The sequence below is a fragment of the Ambystoma mexicanum genome, chromosome 3q, assembly GCF_040938575.1.
Source record: "Ambystoma mexicanum isolate Mex_15411 chromosome 3q, UKY_AmexF1_1, whole genome shotgun sequence".
NCBI lineage: Eukaryota > Metazoa > Chordata > Amphibia > Caudata > Ambystomatidae > Ambystoma > Ambystoma mexicanum.
The window spans coordinates 793,269,197-793,286,404 of record NC_090926.1 but is presented as its reverse complement, the minus strand read 5'-3'; the positions used below and the strand labels follow the sequence as shown (position 1 = coordinate 793,286,404).

Here is a 17,208-nt window from a genome sequence, read left to right as displayed (position 1 = left end):
GGAGTCATTAATTTGCAGGGGGAACCGCATATGAGGCCATACCTCTGTGTTGTGATCTAAATTCACAATACACTGCTTAAACATATTCCCTTTTACTTACAGGAATTAGGCATTCTCGCCACGCTACCCCCCTGCAGCCACAAGCTTTGTTGAGTCACTTTACCTCATAGGGGAAACCAATCCTTCATCTTAATCCAGACCCTTGACTGGGGACTCGGCCCACTTGGATCTTGATACATATAATGGTCAAGGATTGAAGGTTAGTAACGTTTGGAGACATGGTTAGTGGTACAATTAGAAACTATAATCCCAAATGAGAATATTAAAAAGTCCTCAATATTTAATTTTAGGTTTCAACAGGAGTGACAACATTCAAAATAGAAATTAACTGTTATGGAACAATAGGCACCTGGCCCTGAAGATGGATTTTTTCCGAAACGCGTCGGCATATATACAAAAAGGAGCCTATTAGAGTCGCACTATAGACTCTTAATGTTTTAGAGATTTGTCTTTTCTACAGTGTGATACTAACACTACTATGTACCCTACCACTACACCTTAAGTGGACTATGTACAAATTTGTTGATTGTAATAATGCTTTTGTTTGAAAAAACGTAATGTCAATGGTGTATTAGAATTGACTTTCTTCTTCATTTACCATTTATTGTTATGCTATCTATACTAAAAAATGAAAACCGAAACCAGTGAAGTGTCTGTTCTTTGGTAGTAGATGCTATCACATATTTACAATTAATTACACATTTGTGATGGAAATGTAATGATCATCTATGTAACACATTGAATTGTTGTGATGTTAGTACATGTGGATTTCTGGTTTCAGAACTCCGTTCCAAGAATTATTAAGGGATTTTACATCCCTATAGGAGTGTGACAGTGGGTCTCCTGTTAGCGTCTAACAGGTTTTGCTTAACTTTTTGTGGGGTCCCTGCATCCCACAAATTCAACAGGAGTTACTGGGTCATCAGGGCTTCCAATGTCTGAAGTGTCTTCCGGTGGATTCTGCGAAACCTCACTCAGCGCTGCTCAGTCAGAATCTTCACAGGGAATGCCCGTGAGAATAGGAAAATCCTTATATGGCCATGCAGTGCCAGGCAAAGCTGAGGCTGTTCACTGGCTACTGCAGCACCATGTGTGTTTGCTGCCTGGAAGTGGGCTGTGACTGTCTGGTCCCAATCGACAAACTGGGTTCAGTATGTCTGAATGGTATGCATGAACGGTGCCACCAGAGGTCCTGATTGGACCATTGCTGGGGTGTGTGTGAACCAGATCTTCGATTGGCTATTGGGAGTTTCAGCGTTTACCTGCCTTTTGGATAAGAAGAGGACCCCTGCACCCTGTCCAGAGAGATCCTGGAAGAAACATGAAGGAACCAAATATTCTGTCCAGCTGGCAGATGAATGAGGAGACCGGAGACCCATTGGAAGAAGGCCTGTGCTGACCAACTACTGCTGCTGTCTCTGGAGAGCCTTGTCTGGCTAGTGATCTCCAGAGGTCCTGCCAAGGAGCTTTGACCCTTGGGGTGGTAGGAACAATTACCCTTGACGTCAGCTTGGAGTCAAGCAAAGAAGAGCCATCGGAAGTGTTCCTGGATCACCCAGTCGCTGGCCAGCTCTGAGTTTGGGTTACAGCGCCTTTCCATGTTGAGGCTCGTACCTTTGTGGATCGACAGCTTATGCTACAGTAGTCGTCTTTGCCAAATTACGTGGTTCCAGCATTGAGGGGACCTGTGTTAAAAGACGACATCTGACCAGGACAAGTGTGCCCCCCTGTGTCTCTGTGCATCGGTGGGCGCCGTCCAAATAGCTTTCCTGCATCCAGTGCTGTGCTGAGAGGGCTCCAGCATTGAGCTCTTCTGCATTCTCTATCCTGAAGATCTTGTACCAGCATTTATCGTCGACTAGAGAAGTGATCGAACCTGCAACCATTGGGCACAGAGGACTGGAGCCGATGGCAGGAAAAGCAACCTGTGACCCTCTTCTGAAAACCTGCAAGTCCTAAGAAGAATTGGAGTACACAGGGGGAGTTGTTACAGTACTTACCTGAACCCCATAGCTCCCTTTTAACAACTTTTATACTAATTTGGCTTTGCCAGTGCTTGAGTGATTGTTCGCACAAGCATTTCGAAAGTAGGGGACACTTTCATTCACTATAACAACTTGTCCTCTACCCCTTGGAACTTTTCTTTGGACCCCAGATGCCCTCCACTAACTTTTCCCATCCCACAAAATTGTGTGGAACTTGGGTGAACTTTTGGGCACAAGAGCCCATACATCTTAGGGATGGACTTCTAAAGTTAGTGTTGTATCTCAGTGGACCTGTAGTGCTGCATAGCAATATCTACCTTTCTTTGCAAGGCTTTGTTATGTATTCTGCCTTACTCAAGTGATTGTACATATTTGTCATTTATTAGTCTTGTGTGATAGTATTAGATGCCAGTAGTCATTTACCTTAGTGTTATATGGCCATATGATATGACATTTATAACACGCTTGTACACAAGTGTTTCTAGGCGTGACAAGACAAGGAGGGGGGAAACAAGGTAGGAAAAAGTAACGATCTTACTAGGCCGTGTGTGATTCAGATTGCATAAGTGCGGGGAAGAGGGAAGGGGAGAAGTGCTAGGGGGATGGGAAGGGGGAAGTGCAGTTAACTCACAAGTGCAGCCAGCGGGTGGCTCATAAGTGCAGGGAGAAGGGACTGTAGGGTTGCAGATACAGACCCTTAAGTGCTGAGGAGCCCGGAGGCAGTGCAAGGGCAACTGGACATGCAGGAGCCTGGGCCCGAGTTCAGAGAGTGACCAGGGGACCAGTGCACAGAGCAGTCAGTCAGGTGCATCAGCAGGGGAGAGGAAGAGAGAAAGCAGAAGCAAAAAGGAAGTTCTCGAGCTGCTTCTGGAACCGGAGGTGGTTCTGCTCAAGTTTGAGAGAGGCAGGGAGGCTGTTCCAGAGGGAGGCCCCAGGCCAAGAGATAGATCTGCCCCCAACTCTACTTGGAGAAGCGTCTGACCCTCATAGAGTTGGAGGTGGATAAGCGGAGTGCTCGAGAAGGAAGATATTTTGGAAGAGAAAGTTGGATGGAGAGCAGTCCCAAGCCCCAGAAAGCCTTGTGGACAATGCAGGGGGTCTTGAAGTTGTTCCGTTCAGCCACGGGGAGCCATTGAAGAGATTTCAGAGCTGGAGAGATCCGATACCTGCACTTGAGGCCAAGGACAAGTCTTGCAGTCCTGTTCTGAATAAGTTCTAAAGGTCGAAAAGTAGAGGCAGGAAGATCTCGGGCAGATAGCTCAGAGGCAATGTGCTCGCTTTGGCAGCAAGACGACAAGGAGCACCACAGATTCAATGCCCGGGTCCGTGATTAGGAGCCTCTGGGTATTGAGCAAGTTATAAATAACCTATCATATCATTTCGAAAGAGGCTGTTGCAATAGTCCAGCCTACAGAGGACCAGAGCTTTGGAGATAGTGAGATTCTGGAGGAAGGTGAGAAAAGGAAGTCTAACTCTGTGGAGGTGCAGCTGATAGTTTGACTTCTTAGAGATGTCAGAGATGTGAAGAGAGAATGAGAGGGTGAAGTCGAAAATGACACCAAGGTTCTTAGCCTCACAGAAAGGAGCAGGAAGAGGGGCCAGAGTGGGTGGCCAGAGAGAGAGTGAGGAAAGGAGGGAGCTGGTGTCCCAATGAGGAGGATCTCAGTTCTACTGGCATTAAGGCAGAGATCATTGGCGGCATACAATTCCTGAATTGTGGCCAGAAAGTGTGGCATGAGAGAAGAAACAGGGGGGAATACAATAAATACAGTATTTTTGTAACTGTTTGTCTAAATGTGTTCCTTGCCTTTTTACTGTGTGTACTCATTGAGGGCCCCTTACCAGGCTCACCTTCCTGAGACTTAGCCTTGACCACTCGCCTTGCTACTTTGAACTGGTTTGGCTACAACTCCCAGAGTTGTCCCTGTCACTAAACTAGGTTGGCTTCCGACACATCTGTCCACCAGGCCAAAGTATATAAATCCAGTCCTAACACTTAGCAACCTCAAATCTCTATGTGCCAACCATAGGATTCTGATTACTGAGGCCAAAGCTGTTTACTACTCTCTTTGAAGTAGTAAAGGATTGTACCAAAAACCCATCAAACCGCGACATGCCAGCAACTCGTGATGAAATTAACACCTTTTTAATTGAAAAAATAGACAAAATCCGACAGAACATCAAATCAACCCGACACAGCATTAGTCCTCCCTGCACTCGAGTATGCACACTGCCCCTCTGGCCTAGAGACCCAAGTTACTCCTCACTGATGAGCCCCAACAAGGGCGAAACATGTTTGGGGGTGCTTGTGGTCTCGTGCAGAAGGGATGTGACCTAGCAGTTCGGGCTGGACTGCCCCTTTTGGGGTGGGCCAAGCCTGATTTGCATATGGTCTTTCCCCTTCTGTAATGGCTTGGCAGGCGAACAACGATGGTCTGGAGGGTTGCCCAGAGCAATGCCAGTGGTTAAGATTCATTCTAAACCTTCCAGCCATTACCTCTTTGTTTTTCCAATTGGAGAAGGCAGCAGCTGTGGCCAGATGTTCTGTAAGGATCTGAAGATCGACAAGATCAAATGCTGCAGAGAGGTTTAACAGCAGAAGAATGACCAAGTTGCCTTTATCCTTGGCCTCATCCATTTGGATTTTAAGGTCCAAGAGGGCTATTTCTGTGCCGTGTCTCAGTCTAAAGGCAGATTATCAGAGACCAAGTAGATTATTATCGTCCAAATGTTTTTGGATTTGGATACTCTGTCCAGTATTTTTAAGAGGAACGGGACAGTAGTGATAGGCCAATAATTGGTCGGTATATTGGGATCTATGTTTATATTTTTTTAGGAGAGGTATAACCCAGGCCTCCTTGAGGTTGTTGGGTACAGAACTGGCATTGAACGAAGAGTTGATCACAGTGGCAATGAATGGAGCCAAGTCTTTGGCGCCTTCCTTAATGATTGGGGCAGGACAGATATCTCTTTGGCACCTTGATGGTTTTAGGCCTCGGATAATATTTTCCACTTCTTTCGGTGAGACTGGAGAGAAGGAGAAAGGAGGACAAGGAGGGGCGTGAAGGCCCGGTGAGCAGTGGGTAATGGAACTATTGGCAAGGCTATTCTTTTTTTACTCTATTTTAGTTTGTAGCCATGTGATTTTGTCGGCTAGAGCTTTCTGTATTTTGGCACACCAGTCCGCATCCTTCACACATTCCTCTGATGGTGGAGCTGGAGACTCCAATTTCCTTAGGATTCTGAAGAGCTCCTTGGTCCCAGATTTAGCATTCTATTATTGTAGGTCTCTTTTTTAGTGTTCAGGATGGCAGATTTATAGGAGGCAGCAGTAGAGGCGAACAACGCCTTGTTGGGAATGGTAGGCGATATTCTCCGTGTAGTTTTGGCCGCTCTTTTGGCATTCCGGAGGGTTTTTAATTCAGTTGTGAACCATTTATTGAGGTGGGCGGTTGGTTTGGCTTTTTTTAGTTTGATAGGGACAATCTTGTTTATGGCTGATTCTAATGTGTCATTGTAAAGGTCTACTAGTTTATTTGAATGTAGGTCTTTGTAATTAGTTGGGTCCAGGATATTGTGAATCAGGGGAGGTAGGTTCTGGAGCGTTATGTTCTAGTTGTTTCTGGATAGAATTTGGGGAGCGACGGTAGGGCTAGGATTAGAGGGTGCATTCTCCTGAATGGCGAAAGAGATGCAATGATGGTCAGACCATGCGGTGGGGTCATTCTGAAGGATTGTGGTTGAACAGTTCAGATCAGCCAGTCCAACGTTCGTCCCTTGTTGTGCGTAGGTCCCATGATATGGTGATTAAAACCTAGCTGGGAAATACAGTTTTCCAGTGACGTAGTGTTAGTGTTGTTAGGGTCGTGGAGTCCAAAATTAAAATCTGTGAGCAGGATGATTTGAGAGCCTGGTTTAGTATTGTTTGTTAGTAGGTCTGTAATATCTTCCTCAAAAGGAGGAGATAGAACCTGGGGGTCGGTAGATAAGATGCAGGAGGATCGTTTGGGTTGCTGAGCGGGGAAGTTTAGCTGACAAGAGTTCCGCCGATGGGAGGCAGACATGGGAATTGGCTCTGAGACCCAGGTGGGTTTTAGATATGAAGGCAACTCCACCTCCTTTGCCGGAATCTCTGTCCGACCGGATGATGGTATAACCCTCTGGGAGAGCTAGAGATAATGCTAGGCCTGCTGTCTGACGTAACCAGGTTTCGGTGATGGCAAGGGAGTCTAGGCAGTTAGTTGAGATGAGGTCAGCAATATCGAGTGCATGGGCAGCCAGGGACCATGCATTGATGTGTGCTCCTTTGATGGTTGGACGGGGTGGATGAGGATCCACTGTATGCTGGGAAGTGGGTAGCGATGGGCAGGATATTTTATTAGGCTCCATAGTCTCTGCCGGGCAGAGTGGAAGTGGGTTTAGTTGAAGAAAGCCGTGCAGAGGGCCTTGTGAAGGTCTTGCGGTTTGGTAAGCAATATCCTAGTGTCTCGTTTCTGAAGCTCACTGGACAAGGTATCAGAGGTGTGGGTGGTGAGGCAAAGCGTTGGATCCATTCCGCAGGGGTGCCCGTATTGTAGCTGCCAGATGCAGTGGTGGCAACTTTAAGTGACGTAGGTAAATGGAGTGGGGGTACAAATTTTGTTGGAGCGATTGAATGGAACAGTGGGAGGATAGTGGCCATGGTGAGGGTGACTCTGCGTAGGGAGGCCATGAGAGCGGGGGCTGCGCAATCCTGGAGTCACAGCTGAATATGGCAAGATGTCGCAGTGGGCTAATTATCACCACCAGGTATTATAAGTGTCTATACTTACAATGGGTTAAGTATCAAGATAGGCTGGGATACGCAATAGGCTAAATATCACAGCTTGGTATCACAGCTATGTATTGCAGTAGGCTAATAATCACAGTTGAATATCATGGCTGAAGTGTCTCAATGGATTGGCAATCACAGTAGACTAATAATCACAACAGGCTAGTAATCACAAGGGTCTAGTAATCACAGTGGGCTGGTAATCACAGTAGGCTAGTAATCACTATGCACTTAATCATAGTAGGCTAATAGACATAGTTGAAGGTATTAGGCAGAGCGTAGGAGGAGCCAGAACATTAGGCGTGTTGGTATTACAATGAACTTAATAGCAAAAGCAGTCTAATTGTTGATAACATAGGGTGAAGAACAATGACTGGTTGTGACAAGACATATAAGGATATGACGTTGTATTGGGCCGCAAGGGTTGGCAGGCTCATGCGAGGGTAAAGGAAGCTGTGCATCGATGTCGTGTAGAGCGAAAGTTGGAATGTTTGCCGGGATCTGAGGACCTAGTCGCCAGCCAATGTGAGTAGCACAGTAGGTCGGCAAGGGATACCTCGAATGCGCGTGGTGTTTTGGGAAACAAAGGGATAGTTTGTTGTAGCCGAACTGCTCGATGCAATGCTATACTGAGTGATGGTAGGCTGGAAAAGTGAGAGCACTTACCTGCGTGGCGTTGATCCGATGCGCACTGAGGCAAACAGGGTCTTCTTCCACGGGCCGGCTTCCGACTGCCGGCGGTGTGGTTTGGACTAAACAATAAGTCCAGTTGCAAGCCACAACAGCCTCACTATGGGGCAGTGCTGCACCCACCATTTTGAAATAAGGCGGCAATGCGGACATCAGGGCAACAAAACAGCGTATATGGGCAATTTCAATTAAAATTCAGCAACTTGTCCAACAATGGCTCAATGATATGCACCTAGAAGGATTTCATCTGCTACTCTCTGACTCAGCAAAATCCCAGCAGCCTGTCCTTTCAGAAACACATAGCCAAGAAGGCCCAAACTGCTTGCCTCCAATTGACCACCTTTGCAAAATCAAACCCTTTGTTCCGTCGCAGGACTTTTGGACCATAGTGCAGGCCCTTGTGGACTTGCACATTGATGGTGGCTATGTCCTCTTGACGGAGCTTCCAGCTGCTTACTTAGCTCTCCTAAAAGCAGGCCACGTCTCATAATGAGTGCGTGGGAACTTGATCCCCATCTGATGCAAACTACATTGGCTTCTTCTTCAGCCCAGGATGCTGTTTAATACTGCATGCATCAACTACAAAGCAGTCACGAGTAGCATACCTGCGTACATGGCAGCTAAGCTCCAAATATCGTGTTGCACAAGCTCCTTGCGCATGAAACTGACCAACCGGTTCATATCACAATTTATCAGCAAAGCGAGCACCAGCAACCAACCCTTCTCTTGTAACGCACCCACACTCTGGAACCCGATCTCAGTATTGGCTCGGAATGCCCCCATAATTTTACAATTTCGTAAATCTCTCAAAACGTGACTTTGTCAACACCTGACAAGGACTAATCCCACTAGACACACAGATCACAACACACAGTACTGCGCTGCTGTTAAAAGATGCCAGCCCAAACACTGGCTACAGCTGCCCTGTACAGCGCTCTGCTGCTGTCAAACTAGGCCCGCGCTTTGAACAATGAAATGAAAATAATCATATGGAGATGAAATGCTAAATGGCCTCTGTTGAGATTCACTGGTCAACAGTCTTACACACACGCAGATCCCCTGACACATGGGGGCATCACGGAACAACACTGCAATAATTACAAGGGTGGGGTGAAGCAGCAGGCACCCCTGAGCACACTGTTCTCCTCACAGGCCAGCACCACCTTCCTACATCTGAAAAGTAAAAACCTGGAGATTAACATCATGCCACGTCCACATGTTGGGAAAAAAAGGCAAAACGCTACACGTGGTGTGTTGACTTGGGTACCAGATATGGGTGCGATTTCCATGCCATACGGGGTCTCCACCCACACCTTCCTGTAATTGGCCACCAGTGGTCCTTTTGTAGTCAATGGGATGGTCGGAAATTCCAGAGACTGCACACTCTTCCTCGGAGAAGAGTGAAAAAAACCAGAGTCTCCAGGCTAACCCCATAGACTAGGTATCTCTGTTTTATGATGGTGTGAACTCATCCCCCACGCTGCAAAAATTGTGAAGGTGCTGCTTAAAAAAAGGTAATCTCACTTTTTTCTGGATTTGCAATCCCACAGATAATTTTTTTCTAAAAATGGCATCCTGGTCCCCTTAAAAACAACTCTGAATTATATAGGCCATGCTGGCAATACGTACACATAAGGTCCACAGTTAAAGAAGAACCCAGTCTACCAACCGTCATCCAGATCCCTCTAGGGTGGCCAACTGTCCTGTATTTTGCGGGATTGTCCCATAATTGGGGACTCTGTCTGGCAGTTTGCAGAGTGGATGTGCGGGTCGCAGGTTGTCGCGACTTGCTTTGTTCCCAGGACTGTGACTCTCGACAGCAAGCCAGGACAACCTGCATCCAGCACAGCCACTCTGCAAAGTGAAGTGCTACACACCACAGCACTGCCACCTGCTGCTTTCCGTGGCCCTGGCTCCTTTTGAATCTGCAGGTCGAGCTGTTAACGCTCTGGCACCTGTCTTCATTCCAATGCTAATGCTGTGTTCCTGGGGTCGTGAGGGTCATGTTTGCAGTTAAAAAACGCGACCATCACCTTCCAAGGACAAACCATTTGCATTGCAATTAGGCCAGGTGTTAAGAGACATTAACACATTTAAATTACAAATGGGGCGGGCCAAACGTGAATGACCCTGTGAAGTCATCACAAGTGTCCCGCAAAAGGATAACAAAAAGTTGGACACCGCAGATCCCGCTGCCATTGGTGCATTTCCTCGTAGAGGTGCATGATCAGGCCCTAGCAATGAAGAATTCGAGTCAGTCGTACCCACCTGGGGACGTGCTCCGGGTTGTACGGCACCAACGTAGCCAGATTACCCTGCAGAACGGTGTCCTGGTTGATCCTCATGTGTGTATTTCCTGCACCGTAAAGATTCAGGTGACTATTAGAGACTTTGACTTCACAATGCTGCTGAACAAAACCTACGCTCTCCCCTTTCCAAGATGGCCACCAGGCCGCCTAGTACCACCAAATAAAAGGATTTGGATACCACAGTAATTAGGCTCAAGCCACGGTATCCAAAATCACCGCTGATGGATACAAATCTATCAGCAAGAAGAAGAAGAAGAACAAGCGTCCACTCGCGCAGAAAACTAATTATACATCAATATAACCCGAAGAAGCCATTCGTGGCAGTAATATACATGAAAACTGCCCACCACTGTACTTTGTTTTTCTTTGCAGTCTTGCCATAACACGTAAAAAGGAACATTTAAATTGAAATCACCGTTTTTCCACAGTAGGCGATCATGTTGAAACTGAGCAAAAACAGCGCCCTACTTAGTCTGACGTCCTTTTTTAATGTCTATTTTGCTTTGTCCCTTTTCTCTGTCTCTCATATTCCGTGCCACCAGGGCAACAACAACTGCACGCCTTCCTAGGTCCCACCCCTTACACTCACGTTGGCAACTCGACCCAATCTGATCTCTTCTTCTGAAGCACGTGCCTTCGATTCTAGCTGTATGTGATACAGGCGGAAGAAGTTCATTCCCGTATGTGGAAGAGCCTTGGAAATAGAATGAGCAGAACTAGCCATGTCAGGAGACGCTGGCTCTTATTGATGAAATAAGCTGGAACCTGAGCGAGAGGCAATAAAAAAAGGTCAAGAAACGGGCGAGTTGCGAGAAGTGCAGGCAGGTGAGTGGATGAAAAGGGAAAAAGGTAACCGGTGTAGTAGAGTGAATGGGTAGAATGTTGGGAGGTGGAGGACTATGTGAGTAAAGTGAAGGGACACAATGGCACTGTGAATCCTGGATATGGGGGGCGGGAGGATGATAGGAGACCCTAAAGAGCATGGAGAGGAGGGCAGGTGAGGATGAGTAAGACGAGGGTACAGAGGAATTTGGTATAGAGAAGTGAGAGGGAGGGCTCGGGCTAGTTGTGGGGTGCTAGCGTATGGGAAGCATCCTTTGTGGCAGATTATACCGTTATAATACGTGGGAGCCTGCAATATCCGTATAAAAGCCTGGAAATAATGTTCTTATTACAGGCTACTTGTAACATCACAACTTTACTGTAATTAGAAAATGACATCACAACTGCTCTGTAATCAGCCACAATCCCCGCTGATTGAGAACTCCAGCTGTCACTACTGCACTTAAAGTTGTGACCAGCTTTTCAAATCCCATGCTTGTAAAATAGTTTTCTGTGACACTTTACACATAGTAATTGACAAGGAACTAATCATGGTATCTTAATTGGTGCATTTCTGGAGTTAACACATTACAAGTGATGTTACAAGCATGTTAGCTTTTTTAAAATCCAAACACCTTGTACATTAATTATATGTAATGGAAGACCTCTTACACTAGTTTATACATGAGGCCAGGTAATAAGGACATGACAGTGTGTGGCCTTGTATTATAAGGAATACAATACCTGCTATTGCACATAAAAAGCAAATGTGTAAGTTACCTCAAAGTTCTGTGACCTTATAGTTGGTCAAGGAAATCCTTGGTGATTTGCAACATCCTTATAACAAACAGTAGGGTCACTTTATCCCATGTTATCTGCGAAGGTCAGTGTTCACTATCCTGCTCCAGTCCAAGGAAAGTGGGAGCTATATAAGTTAATATTTCTATTATTGCTTTGCTTATTTCTAGGCTCATTTCTTGATTCCAATGTGTCTTACTCTGGGTGGGATTCCCCTTTCTATAGACTTCTTTATCGAACGCTACAATCCATCTTCCTTTTAAAAAAGGGGTCTTGACTCTGTTTTCAAGGGTATCTTTGACAGGTAATGTATTTGCAGTTACATGAAGTACACTGAAAGTATTTTGTTGGCTTAGGTATACCAGAGGTACTGGGGGTCACACTACAAGCTTACCGTTCAGCTTCCAGGGCTCAACAGACCCTCCCCCAGTTCACAGATGTAGGACTCAGCAAGGACAGTTAGTACCGTCGATAATTACACAAACAGAAGGGATCATACAGGACATTGATAATCTCCCGGTTTCACAGCTCCTAAGCCCATGTCGGGCCATTTTGTTCGATTTCTACATCACAACATGGGGCTCTTCCCCAAAAACCTATGAGAAGACATGATTGGGTAGTTGGGGTGGTAGTGCCTTTGCATGGCACCCCCTAGATGTTACTCTATTGGTCCTCACATGTCAGGTGCCTTCCCTGCCCCTTCCCTGCTTATCTGTCCCTTCCCCAAAATCTATCTATTAAATTGCTGCAGGATTACCATCGGCCCTTGCCCTCTGCCATCCACTCCTGGATTTCTGTTCCCTGATTGGCTGGTGCTGATCTCCCCAGGCCTGTGACCCAGCTCTGTTCTCAGTGCACCTTCTCAAGGTGATGAGAAAGACTAAGTGTTCCCAATGTAACCATAAATCCTACTACATTTGCCTGCGAGTGCCCTCCGTGTTGCCACAAATACATGTTTCACTTCATGTCTGTGTTGCTGCAAAACTGTTCATCTTCCCACCGCGGGTGAATGACCATTGTCTTTCTCGGCTGTACCACATGGTTGAGGACTGCGTAATCAAGCTCTCTGGTATAATGAAGCTCTCTTTGACCTTGGCTGCGAGTCCTGGCCTGCTGTTCTGTGCATACTCATTCTGCTTTTCTTCGCCTCGTCCTGTGTCTTGTGGCCTCATGTAACCTCATTATAATTATACTATGATTTCTATATATCTATACCCTGCTATGTTTCTTATAGGCTAGTAGTGTTCGGTTCTTACAGGCTTCTTATACGATCCTGTATTTCCATAGGGTTAGTTGCGATAAACGTCTGCAAGCTTGGTCTTCATCTCTTCTTTTGCCTTGTATTCAGCTTTTCTACACTTGCCTAATGAGAACAATAATAAAAGCTTTTGCTAGAGGACAGATACATATACAGACAGATACATATACAGACTACCTAAACAACTGTGTAAGCATGTTCTTCATATGTACACGTTGTCCATGTAACTTCATGCATGGCTGCAAGTTTTCTTCATGACTAATGTGGCTATGTTGTGGTGCCACATATGACGTTAGCACAGTGGTTTTCTATTGTTAATCAATCTGATCCATTGATGCATTTGGATCCATGATCATGGTAGTGGCACCTGTATCCATAAAGAGATTGACTGTATAGGGTTTAATGGCTGTCTAATATCTGTTCGCAAAAGTGGATGTCACTGGCCCTCCAGGGTGCTGTCCAAACAGTGAGTTGCTTAGTGCGTACTTGACTCTTCGGGCTGTCGGGTTCATGGGGGTAAGGAGGGGCATTCCAGGGACCCTCTCATCAGTTCCTCTCTCTGGTCGACTTGGCGACCACACCACCATACATTTTCTTTACATTTCTTTTTTTAATTAACATTTTCCAATGCCATTAAACAATTCAACATGTACATATCAGTAATAGATCCGCACTCCACCCACCCCACCTCTCACCACCCCCTTTTGTCAGTCATGCCATAAAACACGCTACAGGGAGATCAAATTGTGTCTCACGTGTCTGTGGAAAGTCTTATCAGCCTTGCTGATCCAGCCACTGCTTCTTATGGTCTGGATGCAGGTAGGCCCTGTACTAGTTCAATCCAAGCTGTGATATCGCCAGTGTTTTCAATGCTGACACCTCCAGTAGCCTGCAACCACACTGTCGTCTCTGCTAGTATTCATTTTCCTAAATCTTTACACCACACTTCGACAGCAGGTACCTCCTTTGCTTTCCATGACATGGCTAGTCTGCCTTTCGCCAATATGTAGGCAAGGTCTTTGTTAAGGTGGATTTCTGGACTCTGACCTGGTGGACAGAGTTTCAAAAGGCCAGTCCAGCTTCCTGGAACAGGGTTACCTTCTGGACAAGCCAGACCAATCACGGTAGCATTGGCGGCAGTCAGGACTAGGTCTCAGGAGGTGTGAGGGTGATCGAAAGCCCACAGTTAGCACACAAAGTAAATGACACTACAAATTACTATGTCGGGTGTATATATCAAAAATACATATACATTTATTAAAGGCCTTTTAAATCAAACACAGAGCAAATATCAGCAGTAATAACTAAACCAACACAACCCTACTATTAAACATATATGCAGTAACCAATGGCTTAAAGGATAGCACACAGTATGGGTCCACAACCTGCAAAGAAAAGGGCCATACAGTGCAAATATCGTTTAGGCAGTCCTTCACAATTCAAACCCTAACTAAGAAGCAGTCCAGTCCCTACGATGAGTGGAGCCTTGAGCTCACAAATACCTTTGGTGCTAGTGCACACAATCATGAAGTTAAGTCAAAACGGGGTCTCTTGCAGGGGCTGTAGTGAGTAAGGAAGGTGGGCGAGGCAGTGAAGAATAAGTTCCCACTATTCAAGGAGGGTCTCCCCAAGAGGGCAGAACAGGATCCAAGAGTTGGGAATAGCTCGGTAGCGCAGGCTACCTCGATAAAGAAGAGTGGTCCTCAGGGAACACTTGTGCGTAAAAATGGATGGATGTACCAGGGGCCACCGTTAAGGGTTGCAAGTACTCGCCAACCCTCTGCGCACTCCAGACCAAACTTCGGCAGTCAAGTCCACTTCGGTCACAGGTTCAAATCCTGCAGTTGCACGGCTCTGCGGCTTTCAGGGGCTGCGTTCCAGGGATGATTCTGTGGCAGGACAGTAGCGATTTTTCCGCTCCTGATGAAGGGATCAGGGCAAATCCACTGCAGCGAATCTGAGGGCACAGGGGGGCACAGCAGCAAGGCACCCATAAAGTTTGTCACCACCCCTGGTTAGACCTGGCGGCCTGAAAGGCACCTGCTCCCAGTACTCGGATTATGCCGGTCTGGTAACAACAGTGCCGGTAGCTTACCAGCACCGTTGATACCGGACCCGCATACTTGTAATGAGGCCCTATGTCTTGACAAAGGTCTTATCTCCCTTTTTAAATCCTCCCTCCCCAAACCCCCACCGCCTCCCAATTGTTCCCACCCCCCAACCAACTTCCCAACTCAAACTTGTCGCCCAGCTTTGACCAGCATGCTCAGACGTGTTTGCATCAAGCACTTCTAGCATCCCCTCTCCCTCCCACTGGCACTTCTCCTCTTCCGCACACTTGCACGATCTGAATGACACAAGGCCTAGGAAGATTGTTATTTTGTCCTCCCTTGTTTCCACCTCCTTGTCTTGTCGCACCCAGTAACACTTGTGTACAGGCGCGTTATAAATGCCACATCATATCATATATCATACTTTCGTTCTTGCAGTGCATCCTTTTAATTCCATTTGGCATTTGTTACAGGTACAATAGCTCTCCCAAAGACTTTCAGGATTTCTTTGGTCTTTTTTACTTGGACATTTTCAATAACCAACATTCTCTTGTAGTTATGTGGTGATTATCAAGCCAGATCCAAAGCCCACCATTGCTCTGTTTTTTTTTCCCATCAACTTTGATGTCACAGTATGTGTTTTTTTTTTTTTTTTCTTTTTCTTTCCTTTTTAGTCCCTTTATTGTACTGCTAACACTCTGTGGTCCTCTACGTCTGAGTTTTTTTGTTTGTTTCGTATCCATCAGCGCTTATATCTACCACCTTGTAATCTCTCTGTTGGTTGTTGGACAGATGCTTAACACTGCCACACCTGTGACATTCTCAAGGTTCGGAAGCTTAATTCAAGAGTCGTTTGAAATGCCTCTTTTGTGTAGTACATCCTTTTCTTCTTTGCGCCTGTACTGCATTCTTTTTGACAGTTGACCTTCCTGCTATTTCTTTTCTTTTACTGGTTTCGTCTGACCCGCTGACAGTCTATCACCGTGTCCAACGTTCTTTCCTTTTCTTGCATGAACTCTTCTTTTACTTTGTTATTGTTGATTTGTACTTTGAGCATGTCTCATAACGTGTTTTCTGCATTGTTTCCAAAGTTGCTGAATTTCGGCATTTCCTTTTAATCTTGTACATTAATCATCCACTGTTTCGGATAAGTCCTGTTTTCTCATATAAAAGTGTTGGCAGGGCAACACTATTTTCCTTGTTTGTAAATCTTTTGGACAGTCTACTGGTACTTTTATATTCATCCTCATCCTTGTTCTGAAGGCAGGTCAGGATTTAATCCTGTAGGCACTGTCCATCTAATTCTAGTTAATTTAACAACATGGCTTCATTACTAGCTGGAGCATAACGTGATCCTCAGCTTGCTTCTACAAAAGGTGTAAATATTGGTTGCCATTGTGCCCATTGTACTGCAGGCCTACTTGGCATCAGCAGAAATAGTGCAGGTGGTTTAGCTCCTTGCATGATGGTGGCTTCTTTTATTTATTAGCGTATCAGTCATCCTGACTCGCTGCCTTCTATTGTGCTCCGTTTACAGAATCTCAATAAAAATCCACACGGGAACACAGTATCATAATTTAGAATAGAGCTTTATTTCAAGAGTTTACGCTGTAAGAATGTCTACATACATAGAGCACCTCTACTTCCACAGTCCCCAACCCAAGATCCAAACTTGATATAGCTATGAGTGACAAAAGAAACACCTGAGTCTGTGAAATCCACTATGTAAATGGTCCTCAATACTCTATTTATTTCAACGCTGCAGTCTGTTAAGCCATGCATGAGTGAATTACTGTGTAGTGCATACCTAAAAAGAATCACTTTAAGACAATAACCATTTTTGGCAGGAATCAAACAAAGGCACTGTGGTGTAAAGTAGCCACTATCACTTACTTTGGTCTAATGGAGAAGCTGGGATTTTAGTGTGTGTTTCCTGGTTCTATAGATTGGACTATGGAATGCGGGCAGTAGACTATGGGGGTCTTTACGAGTATGGTGGTGCAATCGCAGAATTACCGCCACTTTTACCACTGCCATACTACAAGTTTGGAGGTAAAGTGGATGAAATGGCTCCAATACTTTATCTTCAAAACCTGGAGGAATTACCACATATGCAGGAATTCCTCCAAATCCCCAGTGAAGACATACTTGCTACTTGTACGATTTGGCAATATCCGCAAACTACCACTTTGGTTAATCTACTTACATTAACATGCATCCTCTAGAAGCCATAAAGGCTGCTAAGAGCAACCCACAAACGGCTCCTTGGATGCGCGAATGTTTTATAAACATACTCGCTAGAATTATATTGTGGAGCGATTCATGGTGCATCATGCACCTTTTCTGACATCTAGTATCTCATGCAATATCTTTAGAAATACCACTAATATCACCTGCATAGACGAAAATAATAGTACTACACAGG

At 45.6% G+C, this 17,208-nt stretch overlaps 2 protein-coding genes across 3 annotated transcripts in view; one reads left to right on the top strand and one right to left on the bottom strand.

Annotated features, from left to right (window-relative positions):
• Nucleotides 1-10,291, bottom strand: part of NAT9 (N-acetyltransferase 9) — a 188,078-nt gene extending 177,787 nt beyond the window's left edge. The window contains exon 1 of one of the 2 annotated variants that reach the window (XM_069654863.1): nucleotides 10,270-10,291. Coding sequence is in view for 1 of the 2 variants with exons in the window: in XM_069654862.1 (XP_069510963.1) it covers nucleotides 9,814-9,890 (77 nt within the window). In the remaining variant the exon portion in view is untranslated. Of the gene's footprint in view, nucleotides 1-9,813; nucleotides 10,017-10,269 lie in introns of those variants that run through there. The other variant, XM_069654862.1, reaches the window with a different exon arrangement.
• Nucleotides 10,292-10,379: 88 nt separating this feature from the next.
• The window catches only part of TMEM104 (transmembrane protein 104), a 529,892-nt gene continuing 523,063 nt past the window's right edge, over nucleotides 10,380-17,208 (top strand). Inside the window, exon 1 of the mRNA XM_069654861.1 lies at nucleotides 10,380-10,679. The gene's annotated coding sequence lies outside the window, so the exon portion shown is untranslated. The remainder of the gene's footprint in view (nucleotides 10,680-17,208) is intronic.